At 63.3% G+C, this 12415-nt stretch overlaps 1 protein-coding gene across 1 annotated transcript in view; it reads left to right on the top strand.

Moving 5' to 3' along the window:
• ZFPM1 (zinc finger protein, FOG family member 1) overlaps nucleotides 1-12415 on the top strand; it is a 76296-nt gene that overhangs the window by 29700 nt on the left and 34181 nt on the right. The window contains exons 2-3 of the mRNA XM_028841554.2: nucleotides 1249-1353; nucleotides 4075-4197. Of these exons, the coding sequence (XP_028697387.2) occupies nucleotides 1249-1353; nucleotides 4075-4197 (228 nt within the window). The remainder of the gene's footprint in view (nucleotides 1-1248; nucleotides 1354-4074; nucleotides 4198-12415) is intronic.

Below are 12415 nucleotides of genomic sequence, written 5' to 3' on the forward strand. Positions count from 1 at the left end.
CAGTCGGGCAGGATACGGAAGGACACCTCTGTCCTCTGTTCACACTGGACACCATCGCCCATCACCAGCCCCCCGGGCAGACATCAGCACGCACGCCTGCACTCGGCGCCACTCCACAGCCACTGTGGGGTCCGGGGCAGCTGCCCCCACACTTGGGCCACATGGCCTTGTCTCAGTCTGCCTCGTCACCTGTAAGGTGGGCCCCTGGAGTCCCCCACCCCGATGTGTGAGTCTCTGAGGGGCCCAGGCCCTGAGGCACTCCACCCACCGGTGCTGCAGACACCTGTGCCCTGCTTGGTTTGTTCGCTCAACAAGTCTGTGAGCGTCTGCTTTGTGCAGGGCCTGTGCTGGGCGAGGGCGTCACCCCAGGGAATTCCCAGACCAAGGGAATGAGTGTGAGGGAAGCACACGGGGACTGGGCCCCTGGGCAGGGCATTGGAGGATGATGCCGGGCGGAGGCCGTGGTGATGGCGACCCTCGGGGCCTGGATGGACGCTGGGCCTACAGGACAGGGAGGGCCCCCTCGCTGCTCCACGGCTGCCAAAGTGGGTGGGGACCTGTCCCCTGGTGCTGGGGGGAGTAGGTGGGAGACAGGCACAGGGGTTGTGACTCTTCTCTGGCAAGAGTGGAATCCGTGGGCACAGCGGAGGCCAGGGGTCAGGGCAGGTAAGGGTGGGTGGAGGCGATCCTGCAGCTTTGGAATTGTTGCAGAGGATGGGGGTTCGTCAAGGATCATCAGGTCGTTTTTTTTTTTTTTTTGAGACAGAAGTCTCATTCTGTCATCCAGGCTGGAGTGCAGTGGTGCAATCGCGGCTCACTGCAGCTCCAACTCTCAGGCTCAAGCGATCCTCCCACCTCAGCCCTCCTAGTAGCTGGGACTACAGGCGTGCGCCACCACACCCAGCTAATTTTTGTATTTTTTGTAGAGACAGGGTCTTGCCATGTTGCCCAGGCTGCTTTCAAACTCCTGGACTCAAAGCAATCCTCCCACCTCGGTCTCCCAAACTGCTGGGATCACAGGTGTGAGCCACCATGCCCAAATGTCAAGTCTTGAGGGACCCAGAAGGAGCCCTCGGCTAACAGCTACCTGGTCTCTGACCTCGTAGGGGTGGATGACCTCACCCCTGCCCAGCTGCCAACTCCACCTGGGCACCAGGGCTGTGCCTATGCCAGGAGGGGTCAGGAGGCAGGAGGCAGACACCGTCTCCCCAGAGTTCCTCCCGAACCGCCTTCGTCTTGTGTCCACAGGTTCCCTTGGAGACATGGAGGCCGGAGAGGAGATGCAATTGGTGGGCACCAGCCACACGGAGCAAAAGGCCACGGCGCCTGAAGCCCCGAGCCCTCCCAGCACAGGTGAGTCAGACTGAGCCCTCTCACCATGCCTCCAGCTGGGGCCTCCTGCTTCCCCGTACCATGCACTCAGAGTTCAGTGATGTCTGAGCGGTGTGGGCCAGCCATATGCGAGAGTCCAGGACAGGCGTCTTCCAGCCGGAGGCCTGTTGCCCAGAGGCCCTGGGTGGGGCTGGGGGGTCTCTGGGGAAAGGGAGATGTGCACACCTACCGCATGTGCGGCCTGAAATCCGGCCCTCATACAGATGAGCAGACCGAGGCCCAGGTGGGGCAGGTCTGGCCCAGGGTTGGACAGGAATCCATGCCCCTCCCAGCCTCAGTAAACCCTCTGTGAAGTGGGGACCACGAGGCCCCCTCCCTGGGGCTTGGTGAGCTGAGGCCCCTGCTGGCATGCTGCTTGGGCTGAGTGCACAGTGGGTGCTGGGTGCAAGTGAGTGCTGGGTGCACAGTGGTTGCTAGGTGCACAGTGGATGGGTGCTGGGTGCACAGTGGTTACTGGGTACAAGTGGATGCTGGGTGCACAGCAGATGGGTGCTGGATGCACAGTGGATGCTGGGTGCAAGTGGGTGCTCGGTGCACAGTGGTGTCTCCTGCTAAGGCAGCACACCCCACTCACAGACCAGAGAAGTTTGGTGACTTGCCAGGGTCATTCAGCTGGCAAGTGCCCCAGTGGGGGTCCCACCCAGGTCTGGGTTTAGCCTGATTTCCTCCACCCTCGTCAGCACCTCCATACTCCCTGGGCCCTCCTGGTGGCCAATTCCATGGGGCAGGGCATTTTGCAAGCCGAGAAGAGGGCCTGCCCTCTCAGGAGAGAGTTAACCTGCCATAAGGAGGTCTGCTAGAGACAGCTGTACCCCAGACACACCCAGAGACCCTGGGAGAAGGGGCCTCCCTGGGACAGAGGTGCCAGGAGAGGTCAGCATGCTCACCCCCTTTTTCCAAGGTCTGAGAGAGACAGCAGCAGGTTGTGGGGTGGGCTCTGCCCAGCTCCCCCACACTCCACTTGCAGCCCCAGGCACCAATCTCATACCCGTGCCATGAAACCCTTTGCACACAGACTGTGAATTACCCTCACTCCAACGTGGAGGAGATGTGGCCATACCCGGACCGTTTGGGAGGGTGCTAGGTGGGTGACGTGAGCTGGGGTGGAGGAGAGATGGGTGCGTGGGACTGTCCCTGATGGGCGGAGGGATGCCAGGAGGCAGTGACAGCAGGTCCACTGGGGAGTGGGGGAGAGGTTACAGAGGGGTCTGTAGCCAAGGGGCTGGGGTGGAGATCCCAGGCAGACCTTGGTCCCTCGCTTGGGAGGGGGGGCTTCTCAGTGGGGACCCCCACCCTAGCATTTCCCAGTCTGAGTGTCACAGTCCCCTCTGGGTGGGCCACAGCCCCAGGAGCCCAGCAGGCCTCATCACCCCATCTGCACACACCCAGCCTGCTATGCCTGGGCCCCTTTTTCTGGCAGCAGGCCCCGGGGTCACCAGAGCCAGTGGGACTTGACCCCAGGGCTGGGTCCACCATCTCCCCCAGCTCAACCAGGGACATCCCTGCCCCAGGACGGCCAGGCCGGGTGCAGGTGTCCAGCCCAGCCTCTGGTGAGGCCTGGGACCCGCTGGCTGCCACTCCTCCCTGCCCTTGCTGCCATCACCATTGGCACACACTGCTTGTGGTGCAGTCAGAACTCTGCCTGGCCGGTCCCGGGGCCGGGCTCTTAACCCTTGCGGAGCCTCAGATACCCGCACATGTGAGCCGGGTGCCAGTCCCTCAGTGGCTATGGGGAGTGAGCACGTGTGGCACATGTGGACCCCGAGGCCCTTGGCTGTCACCGCCGCCAGCCTTAGTGCCGCACACAGGTGCTGCCGGCCAGCGGCAGGAGCCCTGATGGAGGGGCCACAACAAAGGGCAAGTGGTGGACTTTGGCCCAGGCCGGCTTCCCGGGGAGCCAGGCTCCTTATCTGATCTAGGAGCCAGGGCTGCATGGGGGTGGGGGTGGGGCCCGGGAAGGAGCTGGAAAAAACAACCAGGGCTGCACCTGGCACAGGCCTGAGTGATAGCGTGGCGATGGGTGCGATAAGGCAGCAGCGCGGGAGCTGTGTCTGCCGCTTGGCGGGTCCAGTGAGGCTCCCTCGCAGTGGCTGGAGCTCAGATGCCAGCCACTTTGATTTATAGCCAAAAATAATAGGACTTTTATACTGTGTGATTGACTTATTTGATGTTAATCACAGCCCTTATCGCGGGTATTAATAATCTGTGGGCATGTGACGTCACGGGGTGGGGGGGCTTTATGGGATCGCATCGATCGGGGCCGAGGTGGTTATCAGGCCAGCTGGGAAGGCAAACATGCCCTTTGGGCTGGAATCGGTGCAGGACCTGGTGGAGGGGCCCCCAGCTGCCAGCAGAGGGGACCGGGGAGCTGGCGGCCGCGTGTGTGCCTGCTGGCCGGGGCAGGCCGGTCGGGTCGGCCATCCTGTGCCCTAATTATCAACAGCAGCTGGAATAACAATTATCATTGCAACAATTAATGAGGGATGAGGGGTTTTACAAGACCAAGAGGAAAACTTGGATGTCTGTCTCACCCCAGTGAGAGTGAGCCAGGAGGTGGGGGTGGCTCTGGGCCCGAGCTCCCCAACCCGGTGCCCAGTGCCTCAGCATCCCTCCCAGCCACAGGGAGGGGCAGCTCAGTGCCTGGCCCTCAGCAGGGATGTGACGGTGTTTTCCTCTCTGCAGATGTTAGCTCACCCCCACCGCCACCGACCCCCACATCCCCGGGAGGCCCCAAGGAGCTGGAAGGACAGGAACCGGAACCCAGGCCCACGGAGGAAGAGCCGGGCAGTCCCTGGAGCGGGCCAGGTAACCATGTGGGCAGTGGAGGCAGCAACATCGCCTCCCGGGCAGCCTGGCCCGGCCCCCGGGAACAGGGCCACGTGGGTGCTGGGGCAGGTGTGTAGGCTGCTGGAGACCCACCAGTCCCAGTCCTGTGCCTAGTCCAAAGCTCAGCTAACCTGTGCAGCTGGTGGTATCGCTGCAGCTTGGCACCCTCGGGCCAATCCCGGGCCTCACGTGGTGTACAAGGAAGCTCTGGGGGGTTCCCTGGATCAGAGCCTGGTCTGGGCCGCAGAAGAGGAGCTAGTGTGATGGCCAGGAAGGAGTCCTCAGCGGTGGGAAAGGCAGGGAGGTGGGAACAGGAGGCTACATCTCAGCGGCCTGGGCCCGTGGCCTTCCCAGCTGGGCCGGGATTCAGAGCTGTGCTGAGGTGCCCAGGCAGGCACTCAGGCCTGAAGGGCAGGAGAGGACCCCACCCCACTCCAGAGTGGCTGCAGGCTGTGGGGGACGGAGTCCGAGCCACACTGCCCCGCGGGGCCTGGGCCACAGGGTGTGTCCTAGAGGGTGATTTGGTGACTCTGCTCCGTGATTTGTAGCTAGAGTTCTGACCCCAGAAGTCCCACAAACGTGTTCTCCCTGTGGCCCTTTCGGGGACTGTGAATTCCATTCATTTATGAATGCAGGGAACACTGGTAGTCAGATTGTTTCTGTTGTTCCTAATAAATCCCGCGGCCTGAGGAACCAGAGTAGCGTCTGGGGTGGCTTCCCAGGGTTGCCCGACCGAGGCCGTCATGAGAGCTGGTGGGTGAGGGAGGGAGGAGGCCCAGCAGAGGCGGAGTGGGGGTCGCAAGGTCCCCGTGGAGGAGGGACAGCGTGAGGAGGGGCAGGTGCTCGAGCCAGACGCATGTGCAGATGCAGCAAACATTTATTGAGTGCCTGCTGTGTGCCAGGCATACAGCCGGGAGCAGATGGCCGTCGCAGAGCACGCAAGCGGCTGTAATGACACCAGCAGGGCCCCCATCTGTGGAGAGAAGACGTGTGGTGAGGCGCTCGCCGTCCTGGGGAGCAGGGAAGGCTTCGCTGAGGCAGAGGGACCCCATTCCTTCCCGGGGGCCAAGATAGAAAGGGGTCAGCGAGGTCCCAGCAGCAAGGGAGAGTGAGAGATGGGTCCACGGGCCCGCTGGTGCAAGTAAGCAGCGGCACGTGCGTGGAGAGGCCTCTCGTTCAATACAGCCCCTTCCCGCAACGGGACAGCCGGGACCACAGAGAGAGGGGTGGGCCTGGGCAGCCACAGCCAGGAGGATGACCCGGCCCCAAGGGGAAGCCGAGTCACACCTGCACGGGCTGTTGGGCTACCCAAGGCAATGCTGGGGCCTCGTGGCCACCGGTCCTCATGGGCTCCTCCTGCTGTTCCCCAGGAAGGGGGGACCGGGCATCCAGCACAGCAGACGATGTGGCTTACCCACCTGGGACCCAAAGATGGTGGGGGGCCCAGGCGCCGTGGCAGAAATGTGCTGGCTGCGTGCCTTCTCCTCAGGGACAGCAGGTGGGGGGAGGCCCAGGACACACCTGTCGGGGGTCAGTCAGACGCTGGTGTCTTTGGGGGTCTTGGTCAGGTGCTGGTGCCTCAGGCCCTCACTGCGGGGTCAGCCTGACAGGCCTTTTCACGTGCAGGGCAGCGCTGTGGGGTTGGGAGGGGCCGCCCTGACTGCCTCAGTGTCCCCAGCTGTAGAACAGGGTAGCGGGGAAGGTGCACATAGGCCCCCCTCAGGCCCTCAGAGCTCCCACACTCTATCAGTGGAGACCACCCACACAGTGGCAGGGACCATTGTGTACCTGTGGGACCCAGTTGGCCACTGGGCAGACAGGGGGTGCTGGGCGGTCCTCACGCCAGCCCTAAGAGGGGCCGAGATGGTGACCCCAGTCTCTGGAGGAGGAGGCCCAGCCCGGGGATGCAGCACACGTCCACCATCATGCGGCTGGGAGGTGGTGGAGCTGGGTTTGGGCCTGGAGTTCATAGACAGTGGTTTGATCGTCACCCCACGGGTCCCTGTCCACCCCTGCAGTGTTGAGAGGGGTTAGATCATCCTCCTGTTCTCCAGACGAAGGAGGCCCTGGGGGATGGAGCCTGGCGCCGGGAAGGGCTGGGCCCCTGAGGCCGGCCGTGGTTTGGGGCTGGGGCGCACCCCCGAGCTTCCTGTGCTGTGTGCATCCTCTGGACCGGGCGGTGCCCTATCGGCTCCCGCAGATATGAATTTCTGTGCAGTGGGCGGTGATGGGCTGATACGCGGCTGCTGGCCAACCGCTGCAGTGGCCACGGCCTATCAGGCCCACACAGGCTGAGCTATCACCCACGGGGAAGCCAAGGAGGTTCTGTGGGCTCTTATCTCTCAGGGCGGCCCGTGCGTCGATGGCCAGCAGGGTCAGTGGCCCCAAGGGCAGTGCCTGGCCAGGTGACCAGTCCAGTGGTTGGGATGCAATAGGGGATTGGCCACATTTGCCCTGCTGGGCCTGAGTGTCTCTCCCTTCTGTCTCCAGACCCTCTCTCTGATGCTCTGTCTTGTGTGAGCGCCTCTCTCTCCCCTCTCCCTCCCCGCCTTCTCCCTCTCTCCCTTCCTCTCTCCCTCTCTCTTTGCCGTTCTCCTTCTCTCTTCCTCCATCCCTGCCTCTCTCTCTCTCTCTCTCTCTCTCTCTCCATGCCTCTCTCCCTCGCCCCTGTCTCTGCCCCTGTCTCTCCCAATTTCTGTTTCATGGTCTCTGGCCCACAGCTGCTCCCCACCCCACCCATCCCCAAGTGTGGGAAACAGTGCAGGCCCCAGCCCCTCTGAACCTGCCCCAGCCCCTCTGAACCTGGCCTGGGGCCCTGTTCTCGAGGCGGCCTGGGAGGCGCCATCCTCCTTTCCTATCTGGGGTGGAGGGAGCGCCAACTTGGACCAAGGTGCACTCTGCACCCTGTGGCTTTGGGGAAGTGACTGGGCCCTGAACCTGTTTCCCATCTGTCCTGCATGTGGGTGGAACCCGGTCACGCTGCAGAGCCTGGAGCCCAGGGCCCTCATCTGCTGGCTGGACCCGGGCTCACAGGTGTCCTGGGAAACCCCCCAACCCCAACCCCGGTTAGACCCATTTCCCAGGGACATCCAGAAGGTAGACAGGGTTAGCCTGGTGGAGAGACCCGGCCTTGGCGCCTCCCCCAACAGCTCCACCATGGGTCCAGCCAGGCTGCCCTATCCCTGGTGGTCAGGGACTCCCTGGAGGCACCATGTAACACTAGGCAGAGGGGAGGCCTCCCAGCCCCTCCCCTCCTCCCAGGGGACACCCAAGAAGTCCCCAACACCTACTGCAAACGTAAGTGAGGTCCTGGGCACACAATGACTTTGTAAGCACCGGAGAGCTGTCCCAAGCTGTGGGGAGCTGTCCCGGGGTATAGAGAGCTGTGTCGGGGTGCGGGGAGCTGTCCTGGCGTGTGGGGAGCCGTCCTGGGGTACGGAGAACTGTCCCCGGGTGGGGAGAGCTGTCCCGGTGTGCACGTGGCCATTGTCTTGACTTCCTATGATCTCCTGGCCCTGTTACTGCCCCCACCTCAGCCCCCTCCTGGCCCTACCTGATACCTGGTGCTCCCAGAGCCCTAAAAAGAGATCAGGGAGGCACTCAGTGGGTGCTGGTTTTTGTTCAAAAGTTCCGAGCTCTGTATGCTGCAAGCGGCTTTGCTCTGGAGCGCCACGACTTCAAATGGGGGCGCCTGGAGCTGTTCTGAGACGGGAGCACAGACTCTACAGCCCAGCCTCGCTGAGTGACAGCAGGCAGGCCGCCTGACCTCTCCAGGTCCCAGTTTCCCAATCTACAAAATGGATGTAAGGAGAGCCACAGCCACAGCAGGAAGCCTCCATGAGGAGGGGGACTGAGGAGTGTGTAGTGCAGTGTGGCTGGAGCCGCTTCCCAGACCTCAGCTGTGGGCCTTGAGCTTGTCGGCCACCCCAGGGCGGCCTAGGCTCTCTCGGATTAGGGGGTGCAGGTAGGTTTTGCCGGGAGAAGCCACCATCTGCAGCCTGGAACTCCCCTTTTCGCGGCCAAGAGAGGTGACCAAGCAGGGGCCTGGAGCAGCCACCTTGTGCTCCCCTGTCAGTGGCGGTCATCATGGCCTCATGGCAGGAAAAGCTCACCCCCCAAACCCCGTTACCCGCCCAGCACCAGGGAGGCTTCCAGGCGGGAGCCGGGACCCACCAGTGAGGTCGTTGCCTCGATGTCCAAAGCAGGACACCCGCCAGGGTGACAGGCTGCCACGGGCAGAGCCTCCCGTCACAGGGACCAGTCACACCTCACCAAACCCTGCCATCACCACCCAAACCAAACCCGGAAGCAAGGGGGAAGTGGGGAAAGGAGCTGATTCCAGGAGGGGTGTCCGCAGGCCTCCAGGGTGAGTTGGGGCCCTGCAGTAGGGAGCAGAGGGAGTGGGAGAGGGCACAGCCCTGCATGGGTAGGATGCCGCAGGGCCTGAGTGGGGTGCGAGGCGGACGTGGACGCGCAGGAGTGCGGCCTGGTCACTGGGCCTGTGGCCTTGGACTCCAGTGAGGCAACAGGAGGCGCCGGCAGGAGGAGAGAAGGGCCAGGGTCTGAGCATGATCCCAGGAGTGGCCACAGAGAAGGGACCTCGGCTGGAGGCAGAGCTGGGGCCGCCAGGGCCTGGACTCCGTCTTCCTCCCTGGAGCCACCAGTCCGGATGTGAAGGGAAGGATGGGCGGCAGGAGGCGGAGAGCTCCTATTTTATCTTTGAAATGACCTTGTTTGCCTGAGGGGCAGCTGCTTAAGATTTCGCTATGCAAATGGCTAAGCCATAATCTATAATCCCTGCACGTGCTCGGGAGCAGCTCGGCCGTGGCGCGTCCTGCAGGCCTGTCCCATTGTGGGATGTGGGGCCGAGTCCTGGAACTCCTGGGCATCCCACTCCTGCCTTGGAAAATGGAGTCGCTCAGACATGCCGTCCCACTAGGACTTGGAGGGGTGGAGCTGGGGTCCCATTCGACTCCCTGGGTCCTGTGCTGGCCCATTTCACGGGCCCTGTGTGGTCGTCTGCCCTGAGAGTAATCGTGCAGCCTGGGCCACAAGGAAACAGGTGCAGGAAGAAGCTGAAGAGCATGGGGGCTGGACCTGGGAGTGTGGAGTCCCCTCCCCCTGGAACAGGCCTCCCCCACCTCCCTCTGTGAGGCTGGGCGGAACTGAGGGGAACTGGGCTGGGAGGAAAGCTTCTTGCCCAGGGCCGCCTGCAGCACCAAGGAGGCCTCACTTCTCCATCCTGGGGGCTTCAGGCTGTGGAACAAAAGTCCCCACCTGCCCTGGCCCAGGGTCAGCCACAGGGGAGAGAAAGCAACAGAGAGGGGGCTTGGGGTGGGGACGGGGACGCTCACCCACATACTGCTGGGCATAAGAGCACATCAGCACGGGTCATGTACACCGGACTTGAGGAGATCGCCTCTCACTGGGCATTTCCTGTGAGGGGAGCTCTCGAGTCCTGGCACATAGGGTCCTGCAGGGGAGGTCTGAGTTGGGTCCCACGCTACAGTTAAGGAAACAGAGGCTCAGCGAGGTGAGGTGGCTTGGCCACAGTGGTCCAACCCTGAGTGGACATGGGGCTGGGACTTGAGCAGTGCTGCCTGTGGGCGGGGGGCTGGCAGGCCTGCTCTTGCTTGCCCAGGATCCGCAAACACCTGCTCCTGGCTCGCTTCACCTGTAAGTGCCTCAGGGCCTGGAGCTCTTTCCTGGAACCACTATGGACAAGGTGAATTCCAGCTGATCACACAAGTCATGACTTTTCCATCCCCGCTCTGTCCTGGGCCCTGGTGGCAGAGATGGGAAGGCTGGCCATGTCTCCAGGGCACTGCTGGCCAGCAGAAGGGACACTCAAGTGTCAGGCTGGGTGTGAGAGATGGGAGGGGCAGCAGGTGGACGGCCCCGGCCCCAGCCCCACGCTGAGCCGTGACAGACACGGTAGCATGGGGTTGGGTGTACACAGGCAGCTAGCTCAGGGCCTGAGGTTCAAGTGGTCAGTCGTGGCTGGAGCATTCCGGCCCAGGTGTGGATGGGGTTCAGAGGGGTCAGGGCGGGGCTCAGTGCCAGGGACTGCAAGGAGCCGTCTCGGTTTTCTTGGCTGTAAAATGGGTATCCTGAAGGGTTTTGGGGGGGCCGTTCGTCCAGATGCTGTGCCGTGAGTGATCTGGTGCAGCGTCCCGGCGCTGGGAGCAGGCGGCTGCTGTGAGTCCGGAGGAGGGCTCTGTCCGCTATTTCCTGCCTGAGGCCCACAAAGGCCCCCCACCCAAGGGTCCTGACGGGGCCTGCCTGAGGCTGGGAATCCTCACCCAAGTGTGTGAGGGCGTCGGGCTGGTTATCTGGGCCGAGCTCCATCTGACTAATCTCGCCGGCAGAGCGTCTACGCAAACCTCAAGGCCTGCTATCGGGAGGAGGCTGAGGCGGGGGCCCGGCCTGATGGACAGCGGGGAGATGGGCCGATAGGCGGCGGCGCTCCCTCCCCACCCGGCGTGCGTGGGTGGGAAATCATTCCAGCTATTCTGCCTTATCAGCAGCCCGGCGCTGCCCCCGATAGCACTATTAGTCTTAGATTAACGGGGGGGAGGGGACCCTGGCGGATGGCAGGGGTCAGCCTGGGGTCACCTCCATAGACCAGACCCAGTGCTGGGTCAGGAGCTACCACCTCTGGCTGTCCTAGGGAACAGGAGCCCACCTGAGGGGTCCCCAGAGGGAGCCCCAGACCCCACCCCACTTCACAGCGGGGCAGAGGGGGCCATGGGGAGCTGGAGCCAGAACCCGAGGAGGGGCTGTGTGTCTCGCAGCCACACCCTTCCCTGGAGGTTTGCTGAGCACATTGGGGCCAGGCGTGTATCAGGTGCTAGGAATAGACAGGGATGGGCCTGCCCTGGACGTGTGTGGTGGAGGGACATGGGCCCTGGAACCAGAAAGAACATGGGTGTCCCGCCCGGGAGCGGTCAAGAGAAGGAGGTGGTGTGTTCATTCAACCAGCGTGTGTATGAGGGACATGCTCAGGCCAGCACAGCCCAGGCCCTCCAGGATCTGCTCTCTGGTGAGGGAGACACCCCAAGTCATGACGAGGTAGGAACGCCACGTATCCGAGGGGCAGGCAGAGCTGGCCTCGCTGAGCCAATGTTTGAGTCCCAAACGAGTGAGGGGCGTCTGGAAACGGTGTCCCAGGCTGAGGGCGCAGTCCCTGAGCCGGGGGCACCCCGCCCATCTGGAGTGAGCGCAGAGGTGAGGCAGCAGCGAACTCAGAGCCTGAGGCCCCAGCACGTCCGGCCTGCGGTGGCAGAGGGTAGTTATCTTGGAAACTGAGTTCAGAGGTCGCAGGCTCTGGCCGGCGTGACCCTGGGTGGTTGGCACGGACACCTTGGCTGCCCCTGGCCCTGAGCCTTCCCATGACACCCTTCCCTCCCCTCTCCCAAGCACTGGCCCCAGGCCTGGGTGGGGGCCGCACCCGGGCCCTGCCTGCACCACCAGACCCCAGGCCTGCCTCTCCATGCAAGGCCCTGTGGGCAGAGCCCCTGGTCAGGGTTGAGGTTGGGGCCAGAGCCATCTGCAGCCCCTGAGACCGGCTCCTCTTCCTTCATCCCCAGCTCCCCCATGGCCCTTGTGGCTTCCCCATGGCCAGGCTGCCAGCACCCCGGGGCCTGGCTGACCTCCCACACCCACCCCAGCCCTGGCCATACAGAAGCTGCCTCCTGAGCCTGGCCCTGACTTCAGCCTCCACCCCAGGAAAGTCACCTGGGCCTCGAGGTCCCGAAACTGCAGGCAGAGCCGGCATTCACTCACTCTCTTGTACTTCCATTTATTGAGCACCAACTGTGTGCCAGCCCTGCCATAGACAGGGGGATGCAGCGTGAGCAAAACAGACCCTGATGCGGCCTCCAGAGCAGCCGCCGAGGAGGAGAGAGCAGTCGTGGGGGTGACGCTGGAGATGCGGGCTGGTGCAGAGGAAGCCCGGTGCAGAGGCCTGGGGTGGGGCCGGCCCAGCTGACTTTGGGAGCAGCAAAGGAGCCAAGGGGCAGGCAGGACTGGGCACGTGGACAGGGCGGAGCCTGGTGCCTAGCAGGCTGGGCACGGGGCAGGTCTGTGCACAGTGTGGGGGGACCCCACCTGGGTGGCCCCTGAATCCCGCTGGCTGGGTGGAGGACAGCTCAGGGGCAGACGGAGGGAGATCCAGGAAAGTGCTTGGCTGAAGTGG

Source organism: Macaca mulatta, chromosome 20 (assembly GCF_049350105.2).
Source record: "Macaca mulatta isolate MMU2019108-1 chromosome 20, T2T-MMU8v2.0, whole genome shotgun sequence".
In the NCBI taxonomy this organism is placed as follows: domain Eukaryota; kingdom Metazoa; phylum Chordata; class Mammalia; order Primates; family Cercopithecidae; genus Macaca; species Macaca mulatta.